Genomic DNA, 23,496 nt, shown 5'->3' on the forward strand with positions numbered 1-23,496 from the left:
TCTGTTCCAAAAGGCAACTAAACAATTCCAATTATTAGCCATCCTTTAGTGGTAAAGTATTATTCTGCATACAACAGATCCCAGGTTCAGTTTCCAATATCTGCAGACAGGACAGGACATAGTCTGCCTGAAATTCCGGCAAGCCAATAGTCAGTGGTTTAATTTTTTTTTTAAATTTGATTTATATGCCGCCCTTCTCCGGAGATTCAGGGCGGCTTACAATGCGCTAAGCAATAGCCTTCATCCTTTTTTGTATATATATATTTATACAAAGTCAGCTTATTGCCCCCACAAACTGGGTCCTCAATTTACCCACCTTAGAAAGGATGATTGAAATAGCTCCATGTTCTTCTTTTATACCCCCTTTTAAAGTCCCTGAAGCCAATACCCACTGCTAAGTCACACAATTTGCTATCCATTTTCAGTGAATCTACTGCCAAATTCATGGGTGATCTTAAATTTGAATGTGAATGAGGCTATATTGCATGACCTGTCCCTTCTGAGCACATCCTAAATTATTTCATCTTTCTGCATAGTTCCCACTTAATTAGCTTTATTAATTGAGAAAATATGAACAAAGAATAGAAATACAATCTTGGTGCAGAGACCAAGGCATTGTACTCATCTTTTAAAAAGATTCATAATAAGGGAATTTTAAAAAAATAGGCAAACTAGCAAGGTAAAGTAACTCTAACACCACCTTTCTTTTTAAGAATGCTTCTAGGCCCCTCACAGAGCCAGGAAGTAGGCTTAGAAAAGAGATAAAGATACTTCAGTGCTTCAGGGGAGATAGAGAGGACGTTGAGAGCAACCACATCAAATAACCTTGGTAATTCTACACATATAAAGTTCTGAAGATAGCCATTATTGGTCAGATCTGCTTAATATTTTGAATGTGTGTCCACCAGAAAAATCCAATGGTTGTAGCTAGAGTGATAAAGAAAAGATTCTAGAACTGTAATGGTGAACCTATGGCACGCGTGCCACAGGTGGCACACATAGCCATATCAGAGGGCATGCGAGCTCAGCTCTGGCGCGCATGCGCATGCCGGCCAGCTAATGTTCGGGCCTTCGGGGCCCACTGGAAGTAAGAAAACAGGCTGTTTCCTGCCTCCAGAGGGCCTTGGGGGTGGGGGGAAGGCCCATTTTTCTCTCTCCTCAGGCTCCAGAGCCTTTCCGGAGCTTGGGGAGGGAAAAAATGGCCTTCCCACCGGAGGCGCTCTGGAGGCAGGAAATGGGCCATTTGTCAACTTCCAGTCCAACCAGAAGTTGGCAAACGGCCCATTTCCTGCCTCTGGAGGGCCTCTGGGGGTGGGGAAGGCTGTTTTCGCCCTCCCCAAGCTCCTAGAAAGGCTCTGGAGCTTGGAGAGAGAGAAAAACAGGCCATTGCGTGCCAGGAGCGGAGGGGAGGGGGAGTGGGGGGGTCGCACATGCATGCGTGGGGGCAGGGTGCATACGCGACTTCCCCCCCCACTCCTGGCATGCGATGGCAAAAAGGTTCACCATCACTGTTCTAGAATGTGTCAGTACAAATCATTTCCTTAGTGTTCCAGAAAAAAATGAAATGGGCATGTCTATGAAATCATCAGGATTTGAACACGACTGAAACAAGATTTCAACAGAGAAGTAACCCCACAATACCCAGTCAGCACCATGGACAGAAGCATTAGAAGCTTAATGCTTATAATGCAGCATCAGTGTCTCTAAATGCACAATTTCCTTGATCTCACAAAGTTAAGTAAGAATCTGAAACAACTGTAGACGGACAACTTTCCGAAGACAGAGCAGCATCCGTCTTTGAAATCTGTCTGAATAGCTGGCTGATTAGAATGTTTGATGACAGAAACATTCAGCTTAATAAATAACACAGTTAAATGAAGTGCTTTGGTTGAGGCTGATTTAAGATGAAGATCGTTGAGCTAAATAATCATAAATCAAAGTACTCCTTTGTAACTGGGTAGTGCATTGTGTTAATGCTCACTTCGGATCAAGCAATTAGAAATCATGCTAAGTTTATTTCATATGAAGAAAAGATGGGGCATGTATTGCAGTCTCAAATCTAACAATATGCTTTTAAGGAAATATAAGCAAATTTAGTTGCTTATTGTCTTCTTTTTATGAATTGGAGAAAATGTTGCTCATCTCATTTTGTATACTTGATTACTAATTAACAATAATTGCACCACTTTCTCCTAGCATTTGTTTATGTGTGTTTTGAGTTTTCAAAAGCTTTATCATAACAGGAACAGCATTTAATATTTTCAAAGAATTTTTTTTTACAGTATAGATAGTAACCATCTGTCTGCATTATCAGGAATAAGGAATATATATATCTCAATCCTTCTCATTCATTTAAGCTAGTGCGAAGTGGGTGGCAGAATTAAGCCATTGGGTCCTCCAAATTTCATGGACCACAACCAAGGTACATTAATCAGGGTTAGCTTTTGTTTGGTTTTAGCATGTGTTAATTATGCATTATGATTAAATGTCAGCGGAAGAAGGTTCTTCTGGGAAACAGAGAGATGTTCTTGCAACTAAGATGTTAGACTTCAATAAAGAAGATTCAGATCATCAGTCCCCAAACAAATTGATGTCTTTGGGCTAGTCACTATTTCTAAGTTCAGACACCTTGACAGGATTGCAAAATGGAACTGCATATGGCCTATGCACATGCATTGAGGGCTTCCAAAGTCTGGGTCCTTTTGTTCCTTTTGAGGGTATGCCAAGGGCAAAATTTAACTTCTCAAAACTCTTGAATCCTTCACTCAAAAAGGACTCTATCTTGCCATTTTTGGAGTGAGTGCCAAACAAAATCAGACATGGCCCTTCAGACAATGCAAGTTTCGGGGGGAAATGAGAAAACACAGGCCATTTTGAACTAGAGAAAATAGGGTAGCTATCACCGGGGGGGAAAAATCACTAGAGATTATTACCTTCTATCCAAGATTTCCACCAATAGCATTTTACTCCATTTCAAAAGAATATGGTAATTCAATGTTATATAATCTAGCATGAAAGATTGGCACTACTCTAATGAGGTATCAAATTTGGAGATATTAGCTACATTTTCACAGTGCCTTCTCCTTCTTAGCCATTGTTTGTTTGTTTATTAATTAATATTTGTTACATATTGGATTAAAGAAAGAGGGACAATAGAAGTTTTGCTTGAATCTAGGACTGGATCATGACACTTCAGGCAGATTTCTTCAAGCTGATGCAAAATTTCACTACAACCAACCAACAAATCTGAATCCTTCCATAACTTTTAACAGTGATTTGTGTCAGTGAGGTATGCAAAATCAAAATTACTATGTTTCTTCTTTTTCTTACATGGAAACATAAAGATGGAGATAAAGAAGGAAGAAGGGGAGGAAAGTGACCGAGAGGCTTCCCTTCTAAATACAAGAGGCATTTTAGTTGGGAGTTTCAAACACTGTCTTTCCAGGGAGAAAAGCTGAATCCTTTATAATACTACAGGTAGTCCTCAACTTACGACTGATCACTTAGCAACTATTTGAAATTATGACAGACCTCCCCCAAAAGGTACTTAGCACCCAGATTTGAAGTTTCAACAGACAGCCATCCCCCCATGATCACGTGATCGTATTTTGGGTGTCGGCAATGGGGTCATATTTACATCCATCTGCAGCATACTGTAGTCACATGACCATGTTATTTTGGGGGGGGGGGCTGGGAACAAAATTTATTTCTGGTTTCCAGCAAGAAACACCCAATGAGTAAACAATGAGTTCACTTAACAAGTGCAGTGATTGCTTTACAATCATAGCATTCACTTAACCACTGCAAAAAAAAAGTATAAAATTGGGCACAGTCCTATGATGAACTGCTTAACAAATAGCATAAAGTATGAGCATAACTCTGGCCAAATTACAGTCATAAGTCAAGGACAACTTGAAATTTGCTTTGATTCTCTGCTCTTTGTTAGCTTTATTTTATCAAAATATTGTGAAGAGCTTTGGTGAAGTAGATATGTTTTATAGATTTAGCCCTTCCTTGATTCTTCCACCTAATCCTCATTTGCCCAATAAATTATTTCTATTTCACAATCTTTTTCCTATATCCTTCCATTTCTGTTTCAATACATTAATGTACAATCCTGCCTGATCCTACATATAAGTCACAATTCTGTAATTGTTTCAAACATCTGCAATATATAAACATTCATTACCCAAATAATCACAAAAGATGTGTATATGTATATGTCTGCATGGTAGGTTCTTTCCCCACTACAAAAATCAATTTTTTTGTACCTGGCAAAAAGCACTACTGTACCTATCTTGTCATAATTGGCAGGGTTTATGACAAGCTACTGATCTATAGCTGGACAGTGCATGTTTCAAAAATGATTTCGAAAAAGTTCTTCTTGTACAAACACAATATCTCTCTGGTATTTGTTAAAGCAGCCCATTTTTTTAAACCTTCTGTGTGAGTCTTAAAAGGGCTGGGCTGCTTTAATGAATTGCAGACATACAATATTCATGCAAGGTCTGAAGCATTTCCTCTAAATCATTTTTTAGGCATGTACTGCCAAACTGTATAATATCTGCTGAATTCATAACAATTACTCACCAAACAATAGAAAAATTAGCAAAACAATTTCTTCTATCTATTCCCAATTGGCAAAGATTTTGCTTGCCAGAACCACTAGTAACTATCAATCTGAGAAGTAGATTGATCAATCTTTATCCTCAGAGGTACTACCAGAACATCACATTTTAGCTAGCTCTGCCTCAAACAAAGAAAATGATAGGCACTTTTCTTTTTAAAAAGGAAAACCAAAGCTAAAATCAAAGACTTTTAGCTATTAATCTTACTTTTGACAGATTTCGTCTTTTACAAAGCATGACCTGTGCATTGTATCCAATTATTTAAATAAAAGAAAAGTGATGCAATATGTTTACTTCCAATGGTAGTTAACAGGAAGAAAAACAGGGAAGGTGGTTGGTGGGAGGAGGGAGGAAGGCAGCAGGGAGAAAAAAAATAACTCCTTTCCTTTTTTCCCCCTGCTCCTCAGCTCCATTACAAAGCAACAGCAGTCACAGAAAAATGAGCCTCTACTACTCTTGCTTTGCCAAGAGTAAAGCTGAAAAACAACAATCACTTTCCAAGTGATGTAGAAGTAGTCCTTGACTTAAGACCGCAATTATGACCACACTTTCTGTTGCTAAGTGATGGGGTCATTGAGTAACAGCCAATTTTATTACCTTTTCTGCTGTAATCATTAAGTAAATTCAGCTTGACTTTGCTTGTCAAAAGATCCCTGAGAAAATTGCAAATGATGATCACGTGATTCTGTGACATTGCAACAATCATAAATATGCTCAGGTTGACAAGTGCCTGGATTTTAATCATGTGGCCATGGTAATGCTGTGATGGTCATAAGTGTGAGCACCGACTGAAAGTAATTTTTTTCAGCACTGTCAGAATCTTGATCAGCCATTAAACAAATGGCTGTAGGTCAAGAACTACCTGTATTTCCCCTCCCAAGGACAGCAGGAAAACACATTGTCAAGAAGGGAGGATGAGGAAGAATCTTTTCATTTGGCCTTACCTCAAATCATCCCCCTTTGAAATGTATTCAAGTCAATTGTATTACTTTCACACAATTGTAGGGTCTACGCTGAACCTTTTTGCTTGTGCCAAAGCCTAGCAAAAAATTTCACTTTTCATAATTTTCTTTTCCACATTCAAAATGTTTATTCAGAACACACATAAATAATTTATGTTAAATTATTTAAGTAAATACACAACAAGGCAAATAATTAACCTGAACTGGATATCACAAACAATTCATCGCTAAATATACATCAAGCTCAGTAAATACTCGTAGCATATCTATTGCTATGACAGATCTCTTTCAGTTGTTTTCAAGCAACCCCTCTTACTAAGACTGGCTTCTATTCGTTTATGTGGAGAAAGGGGCGATTCCCTTTTCTTGCTCCCCCACCCTCAGACTCCCTAAAGGTCTCCACTAAATGACTATAGTGTCCACAGGTGCCAAATCTAGGGCTTTGGTGGAGGACAGAAAAATAAAATCAATTGTATTATATTATAAGCAACTCATGCAATTACTCCCAACAAGGATAAATACACAGATCAATATTAATAAAAATCAGTCTCCAAAGTGGAAAATCTCAGCATTACACGCATTTCAAATATATACAGAGTGATTACTTGATACACTATTGGAAGGCTATATTCCACCCCATTATGATGCAGCCTAGGATAAAATGTGAGCTTGGTTAAAAATATTTGAATTTTTTTTCCTTTGTTCTAGAGCAAGGGGGTCAAACTCATGGCCCGGGGGGCAGGATGTGTCATGTGCTGGCCACGCCCACCCCCAGTTTAGCGAAGGGGAAAAAAGTTGCAATATGTCATGTGACAATGTGTCATCACGAGTTTGACACCCCTGTTCTAGAGGATTTAAAGGACCATGTTTGTTTATTTTATTTATTAAATTTGTTTGCCGCCCATCTCCCTGCAAGGCGACAAGATTTAGCTACAATTAGGAAACTGGATCTATTACCATATTTTTCGGAGTATAAGACGCATCTTTTTCCCCAAAAAATGAGGGTGAAAATCTGGGTGCGTCTTATACTCCGAATGTAGCCTCGCCCAGCCTCGCAAACGGAGATTTCAGAGGCTGAAAGAAGCCTCTGAAAGAAGCTTCAGAAAAAATGCCTCTGAAAGTCTTTTATCTAAAATAATATGGCAAGCAACAAAAAAAAAGAATCAGTAAAGGTTCTAACCAAACTATGCTAACAAATCTGGAGAATGACACAATAACCAACAGATCAGAAGAGATTAATCTTTATACCAATACCAAAGAAAGGAGATTGAACAGAGTACAGATAGTCCTTCAGAATAAAAGCCTCTGAAAGAAGCTTCAGAAAAAAAGCCTTTTTTTTTCTGAAGCTCTTTTTTGGAGGCTTTCAGAGGCAGAAAAAAAAGCAAGGCACAGAACTCACAACCAACAAACCTGTTGCTAAAATTCACCTCTGGAAACAGCTGACTGGGGGTATTCCAGGAGGCCGATCCACCCACCAATCAGCTTTTTTCTTATTTTACTCCCCAAAAACTAAGGTGCATTTTATACTCCAGTGCGTCTTATACTCCGAAAAATACAGTAATAGGTGTAATGTTTTTGATTTACTGGAATGCTTTCTGACTGGAACAAAACGTGTTTGATGATAATAATATCATCCCATGATAGATGGGGACTAGTGGGCACATTTAGAAATTTAGGAGCCAAATTAGCTGTCATGGTGGGCATCAATTATCAAGTTCCCACTTACCCGGGATACTTGAGTATTCCCTCAAGTCTCCCGGGATATCTCCCATTTACTAACCCAGCTTGCTTCTGTAATTTGGGAAATAAATGGATGAATTAGGTATTAAATGGCATCTGCTATCATTTCAATGCCATACATCATATAAATAAAAATTGTATTTAGGTCGATGCTTTGTTTTACAGGATGCTACTGTGCCATAATTTCTTTTAAAGAATTTAATAATAAGAGAAGAGAGAGGATGCAGTCCAGTGGTGGGTTGCTACCGGTTCTCCCCAGTTCTTGCAAACAGGTAGTGGAAATTTTGAATAGTTCGGAGAACCAGTAAATATCACCTCTGCCTGGCCCCACCCCCAATCTATTCGCTGCCTCCCGAGTCCCAGCTGATTGGCTAGAAGGAAAAAATCAGGGCTCACTTGACAAAGAAGAGAGAGAGAGAGAAAAAAAAAACAAGACACCTTAGCTTTAAATTGAGAAGCCAAGAAGCCTCCCAACTGATTGGCTAGAACCGATCCGCTCCTTGTAAACCGCTCAGTGGTGGTAGATTGGCAATTGAGGCCAATCTCAATTGCCAGTTTCAATTCTGCCTGAAAGCGGTTTCTGATGCTCTCGGTGGTGGCAGAGCAGCAAAAAGCTGTTTAAACTCTTGCCAAGGCGCTTCAAAGGGCCGCCCTACAGCTAATCAGCGGTAAAAGGCAGTTTGGTGGTAGACCAGTGCACTCCAAAAACAAATGGGTAGACCGGTACGGCTCTGCAAGCAGTTAAAAGCCTGGTAGACCAGTACCTCTGCTAAATCCTAAAGAATTGTTTGTCCCATAACCATCAAACCACGCCCACAAAATAAATCATGCCCACAGAACCGGTAGAAAAAAAATTTAGAACCCACCCCTGATTCAGTCACTGAGAAAATATCCCCAAGTACACTGACACCTGGAAGTATCATACTGAGAATCAAAACTCCTCTTTGAATACCATACCTTCTTCCAAAGATGCATACTGCTTGTTTAGTTCTTTCTTCACTTTCAAAAGTTGCTTGATATGTGTTGAAAGCCCTTCTCTGGAATTTGCCTAAACATGCAAGAGTTTGAAACTGAATAAAAGACAAACTTGTGCATGGACTGATCTTTTATCCTTCATCTTCTCATCCTATTTTTCTATTATTCATTGTAAACTCTACACATTTGTCTGAATGACCAGAAGGAGACCTACATTTATACTTTACATTTCTTCCCTTCATGTAGCAAGGTAGGAAAAGCACACACCAAAACATCTTTTCTGCCACGTTTTTCACTACCATTCAGCAGTTTCTCCCAACTCATCCCTTCTAGATAAAATCCAGAGATTTCAGCTCCAGAACTCCCCATCCATCACTGTCATCTGAACCCTTTCAGAGAGTGAGGGGTCCTTGGTGCTCTCTGAACTTGGTTGTTTTCTTGCAGATGTTTCATTACTCAAACTAGGGAATATCATCATTGCTAGTGAATGCTAGTAACATCATCAGGACTAGCACTGTTGATGTTACCTGGTTAATAAAATTTCTGCAAGAAAACAACCAAGTCTAAGAGCATCAAGGACTCTCATTTCAACCCTGAGCTACAAATATCTTCCTTTATTGGCATTCAGAGAGTGCCAGATTACCAGCTCTAAAGAAAATTCAAAGGGGAAAAAGGAAGTTTGGAAGACAGCAATCAGTTATTGCCTTTGTGATCAAAGTTTCATATAGAGTCCATCATCTGATAGCCAGCAAGGCTTTTTTATAAAATTACAGATGGAAAAAAAAAACTTCCTGAATAATTAGAAAAGATAAACTGATTATTATTGAACAAGATAGCCGTCTCAGTCATGGCCCTTCGTGACAGATGAGTCCTACAGAGAAACTCCATGTGGCAATTTGAACATAACGAAGGAATGTTCCAGAACAGCAAATTATACTGCATGCGTGAATATCCCTTAGTGGAAGTAACTATAATGTAAGTAAATGATAAAAGATCTGTTTCCAGAGAATTGTTCAAAACTAATACAAATGCCCTATAGCTATTGATGCAATATTAAATAATTGTTTGCTATTAAGGCCTTTTTTATTATTTATGCCAAGGGGAGGGGAACTGGTTTTTAGAAACAAATTCCCACACGCCTTTTGAAATTAATACATCAGTTGTAGAATAATGATGCTAAATGCCCCAAATGAGTCTAGACAGCCATGATTCAAAGAAAAGTCATTACCAAAGACAGTGCTTGAAGGCAAGCCAAGAGCAAGTGTATATTTGAATGGTTGTCAGAGAGACCTTCCTTTTAAGCATTTTTCTGAAGCACACCCAAATGTATTTTATGATCTTAAAAAAGTAAAAAGAAAAATATCAAGGAAACACATTAATCATTTTTATTACCGTGGATCCAAAACTGAACATTTTCATTTTAGCAGAAATTTGCAATCTTGGGTTTGGAAGCAAATCTTTTCCTAAACTGTATCAGGAAGCACCACTGATGCACCAAAAGTACCTTCGTTCCAACAGATACTTCCAGGAGAGACCCCTAAAGAATTGTCATCCAAAAACATTTGAAGGGCAAGATTGGAAATCACTTCCTAAGTAACCATAATCCCCTCTAGGCTAGAGCAACCTATTCTCCAAGACTTCAAAAAACCTTAGGGATTCTGTCGGACCCTGTTTGGAAAATCCCAGGTTATAGTATTTTATTTTTTTTCCCCAAAGGCAAAGAAGGTGAGAAGAAGAGGGAGAAGTAGAAAGAACAGCAGTACACACTAGGTTTTCTCTTTAAAACTGAATACAGTACAGTGGTGAAATCCAATTTTTTTTCCTACTGGTTCTGTGGGCATGGCTTGGTGAGCGTGGTGTGGCTTGGTGGGCATGGCAGGGGAAGGATACTGCAAAATCTCTATTCCCACCCCACTCCTGGGGAAGGATATTGCAAAATCTCCATTCCCACCCCACTCTGGGGCCAGCCAGAGGTGATATTTGCTGGTTCTCCGAACTGCTCAAAATTTCCACTACCAGTACTCCAGAACCTGTCAGAACCTGCTGGATTTCACCCCTGATACAGTATACTAAAGTTTTGAAGGTGAATATATGTGTCCCAGGATAATTTTGCAGGATCCAATCTGGGTTGGTCACCACGACCAACAGTTTTGTCTTCCGAATGATACGTTCTGCTAGAGAGAAGTTCCTTGAAGATAGTTTCCAATACGAGTCTGAAAACTCGGAAGATAAAACTACTGGTCCCATTTACTGAATCAGATTGGATCCTGCAATTAAAGTTTTGGCTTAGTTCTAACCTGAAATCTAGACGAGAATTGATAAAATGCAATCTTGATTAAAGAAGGTGCCAAGGAGACAAAAAGAGTTATCAAGGGCTGTACATAGCTTTAGAACTACAGATTGTGCACCTCTGCTCTACAGTTGTTGCAGAGATATGTCCTTTGCCCCATATTTTAAGATTCCCTCCCTGAATTTGTGCAGCTTTGGAGATACATTACCCCATATCAATTCCAATGTTATTGCTTTATGCGTTTTTAACTGCATTTTAATGGTGGGGTTTATAAACATAATTATTATTACCACGATTATTGACAGCCTGAGTTACTGTAAGTCAGTTTCCCATGTTATAGGAATTGTGCAAATAGTAAGCTTCAATGAAAGCAAATAACTAAATTGCTTTCTGCGATATTATAAAAAAGGTCAAGTCCAATATTTAGGATCCAGGATATTTACTACTGATTAGGTTGGAAATAAAATTGGTCAACAGTGTAGCTCAGAATTAATGTAATTTCTGAGATCTAATTAATAACCACTGCAAGATAACTGGACATTCAATGTAGCTTTCAAGTAGCCTTCACAGGAAGCCTCTCATAAAGGTGCATTACTGTAATTCAACAAGGAAGTTTAGAAATATAGATAACAGCCAAATCCATTTTCACCTGGCTTACCAAATGAAGCCCTGCCCAGATCTTGGGGTGCAAGATCACCACAATTAATGAAAAATAAATGTTTAGATCAAGGGTTTTTCAGGACACCTGTTGCTGAAAACAAATCCTGAGAAGTGCTGAAGGAGGGGAGCTTCTGATGTCAGATGACAAGCCTTCTCCCTTTTAGTTTAGGTTTCAGGACTAAGGAATAAAATATTTTTATTTTTCCTTTAATCCATTACAGGAAATTTCTTTTTTTACCTCAGTCCTTGAGGAAACTCCCCCCCCCCTCAGTACCATGGAACCCATTCAAGTATTCAAAACAACTTAGTGGTCTGTGGGCCCACTTAGAAAAATCCCACTTTATAGCAGCTTTATTTTTCCTCTAGGAGGAAGAAGGAAGAGAAGGAGAAGGAAGAGCAGCACACACATTAGATTTCCATTTCAAAACTGAATATACTAGTTCTAGCCTTAAATCAAATACAATACATTCTGCGCTTGTTTTCCTCCTTAATAAAAATAATTCAAAGCAACAATTAATCTGAAAACTGCCGGAAATATCAAAGTGAATATTTCAAGTTTAATCTTGTTTTACTAATGTCTGAAAGTGATCACTTGGTGGCCATCCAAATATCTTTCACGAACAAAGCACTCTTTTCTCTCCAGACATATATCTCTATCACAACATTGATAACCTTTTCTGACATCTTGCTTGGCTGTCTTGGGAGAGACAAAATAGGCACAGAGGCTGAATTATATTCACGCTGCTTCTAGTGACCATTCAGGACCACGGGGCAGAAGCTTTAAATACAATTTTTGATACTAGTTTAAAGTGTAGTTAATAAGCACAAAATTCTAAGTTATATGAGTGGATTAATTCGTTGGCACAGAGGCATATGGTTCATTCCTATAGTTTCTATCCCAACCTTTTTAGCAATGTACAAATAAAAAGATTCTCTCTATATTTGACACGTGGTTTGACGGCTACTTAATCCATATTAATAACACAGAAAATTGTGTTATACTTAATGTGTTTATTGGCCCAGTTAGCTTAATATTATATACTGAGATACACTGAGTCAACCAGCAGAATTTCCAGCAAGCATAATCTGTAGAGCACCAAGTTGGAGAAGACTGATCTACACAAATAAATAGTGGTTCTTCAGGATGTCAGACATGGGTGATTCCTAGCCTAATCTGGAGATTTAGGAATAGACTTTCCCTAAATTACAATACATTCCTTAGCTTTTTATAAAAGACATGATGGTGAACAACTTCCTCAGAAAGTCACATGGAAGGACCAAGGCACACTGTGGCTGATCCTGGTCAGAGCAAAAACTTTTATATTTAGTTTTTAAAATGTATTATGAACAAGGGGCAAGCAATTGGGTACAAACATGATTATAGATATTCCTTTTATAGTTTTGCTTTAAATGAGCTTTATAATGGTTACCAAATACAGTTGTAGCAAAAACACACTTCCTTTCATTCCTGAATCTATTAGTGTATCTGTAACTGAGAATAAAATACAAACTCCACATAATCATTCAGGGAGACATGAAATGAAGCAGATTACACACGTTGGCATACCCAGGTTATTAGAAGAGAAATATATACACTGAATTAGCTAATGTCTGATGATGGCTTCTCAAATCAGTATTTGCTAGAAAGTCACACAACAACAAGAATAAAGCATTTTTAACATGTTCAAAGTGGGAAAGACATGTCCTCAGCCTTTTGTATTAGCAGAAGATACTTCTTCTATCATTTATGTTGTCCTATTTAAATAATTCAATAGCTGATGTGAATGTAATTTTCTTACAAGAGAAGGGAAGTAATTTTGAAAAACTGCCTAAAACAAAATTAAACTTATTTTATCTAGAAGTTGCATGTTGCCTCATGCCTCTCTACACTTAATCCCAGAAAGATGCACAAAACATTGAGTACCAGTGGGGCCATGACTTCTCCAACACCCAATCATAGAAGTCAGTGAGCCAAATTAAATAATATATCCTTCAATCAAACTATGGTTAAGTCAATCTCAAATCAAGATATTGACTTCTTTTACTGCCTTTGTAAAAGAATCAAGAATGTGTTTTAAAGTATGGTCTTTTGATTTTTATATATCCATTCAGTCAAAGACAAAATTAAATGGTACATATTTTTCCAATCACATGGAAAGATGGCAGAGTGGGGGTTGGAGGCACGCAAGTCTGAGGTTTTGCATGGACCAGTCCTGGCTTTTGAGTTAAGGCTATGGTTTAACATGAATGCAAGCTTCCTGAATACAAAGCAGGGTATGAATCCAGCAAACAAATAAATACTACCCTAGAACATGAATTCAACATTATTAGATGGGCTTTCCACAGAAGGACTCACATATCTCAGGCAATTTTCCTATCATGAAATCTGCAGTGGCACCACTATACCTGTGCAAGAACATTGTACAATAATCTGTTCTCAATAATTACAAACCAAAAACTGGTAGAAAATGGCAACTGCTTCTAAAAGCTGAGACTTTGAGCTATTGCAGTGGAAATATGGGACTATTTGGAAGGGGGAAAAAGCATAGTTGTAAGTCAACTGTTTCACATTCTGTCACAAAGTTCATTGGGTGAATTAGGTTTAACTTAAAACTACTACATCTACCTCAAAGTAGTTAAACAAATCAGCTTAGTTAATCAGACCTGTTAAGTTCTAAATAGGTCTGATTGAGATGTTTCATGGAAACATACTTGATTGCATTTCGCTGTGTGTAAAACCTAATATTCAGGGAATATTTGGGAAGCACCAGAACATCTTTTTCTTCTAAAATTATGGAAAATGCACTTGTCCCAATGCTGGTCTGTTAATTTTCCAAAAGTATACTTTTAGAAACAAAATGGTTTGTAGTAAACTGTAAAGTTCAGGGCTGGACTATGTAATACTGTAAATCTCTTTCAGTTCTGCAACACATTCTACTTTTGAAAAACTACTAGACCATGCCCATAATTGTCAGATTGGGATGGTTTTGGGACAAAATAAAAGTTTTAATGTTATCTGAAACACTCCATTCGTAATGTGCTTTAATTCAATGAACTTCCATCCCAATTACAAGGTGTGAAAAATGTTGAAGCATCCCATCCAGTTCTGACCTCACCGAAATAATTCCAACATTCTATTCTGAATTTATGGGAAGTATTCCAGGCTTTAAAAATAGGCACTCCCAACTGTAAAATGTAAGTCAAAATTGACCTGTTCTTATGATGGAACAATTTCAGGAGTGCTATTTCAGTCTCTGCTACTCACTTTGATTACACACCACAAACATCAGGATTGTGCAGTGTTCTTGGGACAAACTGCCGCACCTGGCTTTAACCTCAGGGGTTATATTTTGAAAAGTCATCAGGTCCAAAAATAACCATGGGTTAGATGAAAAAAAACTAAATTTGATATAGTTTAAATTGAATTTAAACTTAAAATTCATGAAACCACAGTTGGTAATCCAGTTACAAGCTGTCCAATTCCTAAAAAAGACGGCTACAATATAGAAGAATCCTACCACTTGGGAGAAATTCCAAAACTGATTATGTCCCAGTCATAATTGTGCAAAACAGGCTAATATTGAATGTGTTCTATGTTTCGGTGCTTTCTGTAAGATTAAATAGAAAGAATCCCTAGAAAAAAGGAAGCAAATTCCTTGCAGACTCATGGAATTAGCCTCCAATGAAGTAATTGGGAAAAATCTTGCAAGTTTCTGATTGTGCAGTGAGGCCTTTCATCTGAATGGAATCTTTATACAGATCATGCCTGGAACATAGAAAATAGCCTTATATTGAATCAGACCAGTGGTCTATTTAGTCTAATAATACTAGTGACACTGACTGGCAGTGACTCTTTAGGGATTCAGACATGAATCTTTCTAGCCTATCCAGCAGGACCAACCCTGACCCAGATACTTTCTAAATCTTTAGGTTCAAGCTAATGTCAACTCCTTCTGCTCCGCTGGATTGATGCTCTGCTTGTGTTTGAGAATGGCTTACTTCGAGAGATCTTTGTAGGCAGCATAGCCAACCTACTGAACACAGAACACCAAAGTCAGCTGAGGCACCTCTATACTTTCCAGAAAATAGCACAGAGATGCTATCTAACAGTCCCACTTGGGAATTTCCAGATTTTTAACATTTCTTCTACTGGAAATATCACTCCATAATATTCAGTACATAATGTTATGTTTTCTCATGGTAACCTTTTGGTTCCAGTTTGTAGTCTTGCCTAAGATCTCAGTAATATCTAGATAACTAGTAGTCATGGTAGTCAAAGAAACAGAAATTCCTCTCAGAGTTAATACATGCTTCAGCCAAAACACTGAAATAAGTCTTCAATGCATTTGACACATTTAAGACTTGTTTTTTAAAAAATTCTTCATTAATAGCTAACTAAGTGCAGCTCATGCAATGCTCTGCAGAAAATAGGAAAAATTTAACCCAATCTTGAAATGAAATCCTGTAAAAAATAAATGAATAAAAACTGAATTCTATGTAAATGGATCTTAATCATGGCAATATACAAATATGGATATATTATTATTATTATTATTATTATTATTATTATTATTATTATTATTATTATTATTATTATTATTTATTGAATTTATATACCGCCCTACTCCCGAAGGACTCAGGGCGGTGAACAGCCAAAAGATAAAATACATATAATACAAACGTTAAAAATCCATTTAAAATACAATTAAATAATTTGGCCCAGAAAACAAATTTAAAACACCCCAATTTATAAGACAAATTTAAAATTTAAAAAACAGTTTAAAAGAAAAGTTAAGCCAGGCCAGCCTGCTGGAATAGGAATGTTTTGAGGGCACAGCAGAAAGCGTGCAGATCCGGGATCCTCCGTATCTCCAAGGGGAGCTCGTTCCAGATGGCGGGTGCCCCCACAGAGAAGGCTCTCCCCCTGGGGACCGCCAGTCAACACCATTTGACCAATGGCACCCTGAGAAGCTCCTCTCTCAGGGAGAGTACTGGTCGGTGAGAGGCTACTGGTGGCAAAAGGCGGTCTCGTAAATACCCCGGTCCTAAGCCATAGAGCGCTCTAAAGGTGATAACCAAAACCTTGAAGCGCACCCAGAAGACCACTGGGAGCCAGTGCAGCTCGCGCAGGAGGGGAGTCACATGGGAGTGCCACGTCGCTCCCATAACCACCCACGCGGCCACATTCTGGACCAGCTGGAGCCTCCAGGTGCTCCTCAAGGGGAGCCCCATGTAGAGAGCATTGCAGTAGTCCAGGCGGGATTTGTATATACAAATACACAGTGAACTGAGAGTTAAGAGTGGTAAGAGTTAACCTTAGTGGATCTAAAATGCACTTAAGTACTTCTATGCCTGCACTTTCTGAATCTCTAGAACATGTCTAAACATTTCAAAAATCCATATGAGGTTTCTTGATTTGTTTGAAAAAAATGGGTTGTGTGATACTTCTTAAAGAGTACTGTTGGCCAACATGCCTGTGTAGCTGATCTGCATAAAACTTTAAGCAAGTCATATTAACTGGAGGTAAGGAGAAGTTTATCAGATAGCATGAGTCTCTGTCAATTTATTTTCCATGTTACTGTAAGAAGTTCCTAAATAGCTTTGGATGTCTACTTTAAAAGAAAAAATATATATACAGGTCTCCCCCTTGAGTATATACATTTTTATTCGTTTATTTATTTATACATACATACATACAGTACATACACACACACACACACACACACACACACACAGGGAGGGAGGGAGGGAGGGAGGGAGGAGCCACAGTGTCGCAGTGGTTAGAGTGCAGTACTGCAGGCTACTTCTGCTGGCTGCTGGCTGCCTGCAATTTCGCAGTTCGAATCTCACCAGGCTCAAGGTTAACTCAGCCTTCCATCCTTCCGAGGTCAGTAAAATGAGGACCCAGATTGTTGGGGCCAACATGCTGATTCTGTAAACCATTTAGAGAGGGTTGTAAAGCACTATGAAGCAGTATATAAGTCTAAGTGCTGTTCCTACTTTCTACACATGCAGGTAGGGGCCAGTTTAATGTACTGGTTAAAGGTAAAAGAAATTGGGTAACTGTGAGTTCTAGTCCTATTTTAGATTCAAAGCCAGCTGAATGACTTTGGGCTATTCACTCTCAGTCCTAAGAAGGCGGCAAGGGCAAAACTATTTCTGAAAAGCATTGCTAGAGAAAACCGCCTGGATTTGTCTGTGTCCCCGGGGCTCAGAACTCACTCAAAGGCAAAAAAATAAGTAAACCAAAACTACGCAATTTGTGAAATGAATGAAATTCAGTACTTCTGAGAAATTAAAAGAATTTTGCTCTAGGCTGTTTCTAATTTTGTTGTAGAGGTTCTCTGCCTAGGTTTAGAAAATACCAGGAGGCTTTAGTTAATATGAAATCATTGGATGAAATGATGCCTCTTTTTAAAGTTGTTTTCTTCCACCTTTCTGTCCAGGAAGATCCCTAAGGTGGCTTACATAACACAGCTCGCTATGATAACATTGAGATTGCTTTTAACCCCTTTTATAATGTTAAAATAGTGTTCCAATATTCTCTGATGTGCCACAATATTCTCTAATGTGCCATGTACCAAATGAAAGGTCACTGGTGCCATATATAATCTCTCCATATAATAAAAAACCACAATCCCAAATGCCTATAGCAGGGGGAAAATAATAACACTTACCCCTATTTCTCATCCTTACTCATTGACATAGCTATCTGCATAACCTATGTGAATTCTTTCCTGTCATTATGAACTTAAGATATTTCAGGGCTAAACTAAGCAACCAAAGTATAGTGTAATAATGGAGGTTGGAAAGCAGCTGATTTTTTTTTATTTTTTTTATTTATTTTTTTTTTGGTCTTTTGTCAACCTCCTGCCTCTTGACACTGGCTTGCTGTTTTTCACCCCAAACTATTCACCTCTGTTTTTACTACCTGTGGAACAAAAATATAACAGGAATATAAAACTCTTTTACGTACACATAAAAGTGTATGGGAATTAGGCAATTCTGAGCAGAAAAGAATGGCCCTTCTCTTCCCTCTACCGAAACTCACAGCTCCCAATAAGGGAAGGCCCACAGTTTGGTAGCAGAAGACGTTTGGCCTATAGGACATGCCAGGAAGGATTAGTTTTGGGAGTTTCCAAATAGGTCTATAATGTTAGGTGCCTACTTAAGATCCTTGGAGAGCATTGCCAGTAAGAGTTAATAATAGATGCTAGGTGATGTTCTGCATTACTCCAAGATAGTATTCTATGTTCATATCAGGGGTGGGTTCTACTTACCTTTACTACTGGTTTGCAATGGTGCCCCCCGCGCGCTTGCTTTGTTCGTGTGCACGCGCTCTTCTGCGCAGAAGCGTTCTAATGACATCGGGGTCGGTGGGTGGAGCCTCCCACCAGTTTTACTACCGGTTCTATAGAACCAGTGCAAACCGGGGGCAACCCACCACTGGTTCATATGGATAATTTTCATTAGAAGATTGTCAAGTCATCTGGCATTTTTTTCTGGCTTGTTCAATCTGTTGCTGTCTAGAAATGGCAGATTGCAAATCACATTGTTTTCAACATCTAGTCAGGAAAGATGGGTAAGATGGCAAATTTAGAATGGAGAAGGCCGGCCTAGTCTAGACTTAGGTTTGGCTCAGGAAAAATTCTATTTGGCTTCAAACTCAAAATCATTTCCCTTCAAAACTGATTGGGCCATGTATGCTGCCTTCCCATTATGGTTTCATGCTTCCTTTCTTGCTCACCATTTTACATAAATGTGTAAAAATATTTACGTCTAGGAAATGTCCAGACCATTTTGTTCATTTGACAAAGAAAGTGAAAACCACATGAATTTATGTCATAAGAACTGTAATGATTTCAAAGTTTGATTAGACTTTGTTGGGCCTTTTTATATTGTTATAATAGATCCCGAGTGCCAAATGTATGTGGCCTGCAAGTACTCTTTTGTAACCCTATAGCCTCCTAGAAGTACGTGCCCCCCCTCCCCCCCGGGCAATATGATTCATTTTATCTTCAGTTCTGGACATTTGGAAAAGGTTAAGAGAGCTTAAATCTTGCAGAATTTAAAACTAAATAAACTAAAGAAAGCTAAATCAATGGGGTACAGACCCACTTATTTTTGACTGTGATATATACTTTAATATACTTTACAAAGCTTTCAATCTCAAGGAAACTCTGCTGATCTTGAGTAAATTAACACAGCTTAACTTTATGACAATTCCTATTCCTACCTGAATTACAGGTAGTCCTTGATTTACGACCACAATTGAGCCCAAAAATTCTGTTGTTAAGTGAGACATTTGTTAAGAGAGTTTTGACTCATTTATGACATTTCTTGCCACAGCTGTTAAGTAAATCACTGCAGTTGTTAAATTAGTAACCCGGTTGTTAAATGAATCTAGTTTCCCCATTGACATTGCTTATCAGAAAGTCATAAAAGGTGATCATATGAACCCGGGACATTGCAACTGTCATAAATATGAGTTAGTTGCCAAGCATCTGAATTTTGATCACATGACCATGGGGATGCTGCAAAAGTTGTAACTGTGAAAAATTGTCTTACGTCACTTTTTTCAGTGGTGTTGTAACTTTGGACAGTCACTAAATGAACTGTTTATAAGTCAAGGACTACTTGTAATGTAATCCTACTTTTATTTCATTACTTACCATTTATGAAAGCAACTTTTAAAAAATTGAGGGCTCTTTTCAAAAAAAATTTGTGAGTCAGAAAAAATGTTAATAACAACCGTTTTACTGATGATATCATTGAGGCCACTGGCTCAACATGGCACTGTTTTTTAAGGGAATTTCTAAATTGGCGTTCTTTGAAGAATTGTGGCACCTCGCTATAAAGTGCATCAAACATCAAGATGTCTGCAGCCTAAGGATCAACACATTAAGTAAATTGGGATGGAAATTCACCTTGTTTTCCTTCGGCCTCTAGGTACTTGGCTGGGAGGACAACATAATTCCCTGTTGTAGATAAAGAAAATCCTCAGATCCTCACAATCACAGCGTAAGCAACTGAGAGATGCATATACAACTCTTGTCCACACAGTGGCTCAGATTATCTCTCAGATGCTCAGCAAAGCTTAAGCCATCCTCTACCTCATTTCTTTATTTTTAATCAGTGTTCAGATTTGCTTTAAGTGGAGAAGTCCCAAAACCCAGATAGGGTATGGCCAACATTATTTTAAGCTTCTTTCCTTTTCAATCTGAACAGAAGGCAAGGCTGTCTTTTATGAAATTCGTCCTGACAAATTGCAGCCAAATAATAAGTCTACTCGAACGTGAAATCAGCAGTGCTGCAGGTACACATTTTCTAAATAATGGCCTTTACTTTATTTATAATGTCTGATTTCCCATTTGCTCTCTCCTTACTACATCATGATTTTCAGAAAAACTGCTTACAACTTGGAGCTCAATTGCCAGCTTGAAGTCTATGTTTTCAGTCTGAACAATTCCGACATCTCTCAAGATGTAAAACGTGTTCTGCTTTGCATGTCAAATACCTTTAAAATAAATGTTGGCACCCACCCTGTGGAGAACACACACAATGCTGAAGACTTGTACTTGCTATTTTTTCCAAGTCTTCCCCCCCCCTATATATCTAATATGCAAATTGTTCACTAAAACTTTGAGGTTTATGCCAAACACTACATGGTTCAGGAATAATGTTGGGCCTACCATGGTTCAGTAATCTCTTCCCAATACGTTTGGATGGGACCTTTTTTCAGAAGTTGAATGAATGATTGTCAGATAGTCAAATGACATTGTGCAAAACCATTCTTATTGGTCTCTAAAAGCGTACATCATTCCAGGCAGAGCAAATCATTTTTAAATGTATAAATTCATCTAAAAAAACCCAAAACCCAACTCTTCTGCAACCTGGAGGGAACAGCGATTACATAGGAACCCCCTTTTTTTCTGTGATAAAAAGGCACATGCTTTTTTTAAAAATTTCATCATCTGCTCCTAGTATTGGAGTATTTGATGCATTCTCTGTTGGCTATTAATAACCCAGCCCTCACCAATCACTTGGCTATCCTAGTGTCCATTCTAGTTAGCACCAAGGACAACTTCCAGAGTCTAACAAGGGTGGTAGCATTATCCCAAAGGGGGAACCCATTGCACCCTATTGCTCATTTCCAACCTTCATTGGTTTAATTTCTCAATAAATCTGCCACTCCATAAACAAACTTGTATTAATAAATTATGGAAAAGTCCATCATCCTTAAAAGGGGGGTGGGGGACTGATTAGTTCGGTTTTGTTGCTATTTCTTTTACGGAGGGAAAAAACGGAGGGGGAGGGAATAAGTGAGTGCCACAGTAGTTCCAGCTGTTGGAGAAGATAAACTGCAGCATCCTCTTGTTGCTAACCTCCCTGGTCACTTTCCAACATTAGGTGAAAACATATACACACACACACACGCATACATATACACACATACGTTAAGTACGTAGCGCTGAAAAACAATAAAGCAGGTGGGTTCGAGGCATGTTGGCTTTGAAAAGCGTTGAGCACATTTCTGGCCAAAACTACAACATCTTAGCGGATCCGATGGCACTCAATATATATAAAATGCAACGAAAAATCTCTCCTCCCCCTCCCCCTTCCCAGCCGCCGCGTCCCATTCCTTTCTGGAAAAACTACCCCACGTCCAAAGCACACATCGGAGACACCAAGAGATCCGCATTGCTCCTTCCATCAAAACCAACCGGGAGTGGGGGGGGAGGGAAGGGAGGGCAGACTGAAAACAACAACAACTTGCAGAGGAGCCCTATTTCAAAGTAGTAGTAGTAGTAGCGCCCGAGGTAGCCCGGCACCTCGGTTGGGGAAAAGAGCAAAGAGGACCGAAAAGAGGACAGTTGGTCCGAGTAGAAGAAGCTTGCTCTCCCTACCTTGGAAGGATCCAGCCCAGCCAAAAGAGCCAAAAGCAAGAGGTTGAGAATCCGGGCGGAAGGCTGCATGCTGCTCCCGGGGATGCTGGGCGACCGCAGCTCTTCTTCTTCTTCTTCTTCTCCTCTTTCTCCTCCTCCTCCTCCTCCTTTGGACTCTCCTTCATTCAGTCATTGCAGGGACCCCTGTAGTCAGTTACACTTTCTGCACGCCCGCCCGCCTTGCCTTGCCTTGCCTTGCCTGCCTGCTTGCCACAGCCAGAATGCTGGGAGCGGCGGCGGCGGCGGCAGCAGCTCGAGGGGCGCTCATTCATTCCGCAGGCATCCTTCTTAGGCGGAGGGGCGGAGGGGGGGGTGGTGAGCACCCAGTCCAAAGAAGCCGCGGGAGGGAGAGAGGCAGGCGAGAGGGAAGGAAGGGAGGAAGGAGGGAGGGAAGATGTGTGGATGGATGTGTGGATGGGTGGGCTGGCCGCCGGCGCACGCCCCGCAGGTGCCTCCGGCTCCCTTTCTCCGGCAAGCAGCCAGCCCGCCCCGAAGAAAAAGTTTGCGCTTCGGACCCAAGAGTAGCGCTAGACAAGCCTGCGCTTTGGCCAGCGCGGATGTGACATCACCGCCGCCCTGGGGAGGGAGGGAGGGACGGGGGGGGGAGAGGGAGGGATGGCTCTCTGGGGAAGGTTAATAAGTCGCGAGAGACCGCGGAGAAGGCGGTCTCGCTCGGTGATGGGAGAGTGGGGGTGGGGTGGAGGGGAAAGAACCACGCAGCTGAGGGATTTCCCGCGCTTCTGACTGGCCGGCTTCTTTTGGGAGCCCTGCAGCACAACGTTAGGGGGTCTCGGAGTTTTGAGAGATGGGAAACTATACAGGGAAAGATTTGCCCCCTCTCTCCCTGAGGCGCTCTTTCGATCACACGCAGATCACAAAAAATAAATAAATAAACCATTACACTGGAAAGCCGGAGCTGTTCAAAAAGGCAATTGGAAAGGGGGTGTGGCGGGGAAAGTCAGCTTACTAATGAGTATCTAGCTCAGGGAAGATGCCACCTTAAATCAAGATGCGTGGTAAGAGCAAGAGGGGATCAAGCAGGTGTCCCGCTCTCCTATTGCCAATCGGCCACTTCCACCATCAATTTTACTTGGGATTGGATAAATTGGATGGACCGGCCTTTGTGCATAGAAGGTGTCACCCCTTGGCATCTCAAGACAACTTTGAGGAAATTCTTGCCTGGAACTTTGCTTGAAAATGAATTATTACAGTGTAAAAGTTGGGTGCCAAATGAGTTACCAGAGGCAACAATCTGCCGTCATAAATATATTAGGATGCCATGCATGAAATTAATA

General features: G+C 39.6%; 1 protein-coding gene across 1 annotated transcript in view; it reads right to left on the reverse strand.

The window, feature by feature from the left end:
* The window catches only part of OLFM3 (olfactomedin 3), a 214,264-nt gene extending 191,345 nt beyond the window's left edge, over nucleotides 1-22,919 (reverse strand). Inside the window, exon 1 of the mRNA XM_034437365.3 lies at nucleotides 22,163-22,919. Coding sequence (XP_034293256.1) covers nucleotides 22,163-22,231 — 69 coding nt within the window. The 5' untranslated portion in view covers nucleotides 22,232-22,919. The remainder of the gene's footprint in view (nucleotides 1-22,162) is intronic.
* Between the last annotated feature and the right edge of the window lie 577 nt (nucleotides 22,920-23,496).

Source organism: Pantherophis guttatus, chromosome 3 (genome assembly GCF_059756535.1).
Source record: "Pantherophis guttatus breed Tessera chromosome 3, ASM5975653v1, whole genome shotgun sequence".
NCBI lineage: Eukaryota > Metazoa > Chordata > Lepidosauria > Squamata > Colubridae > Pantherophis > Pantherophis guttatus.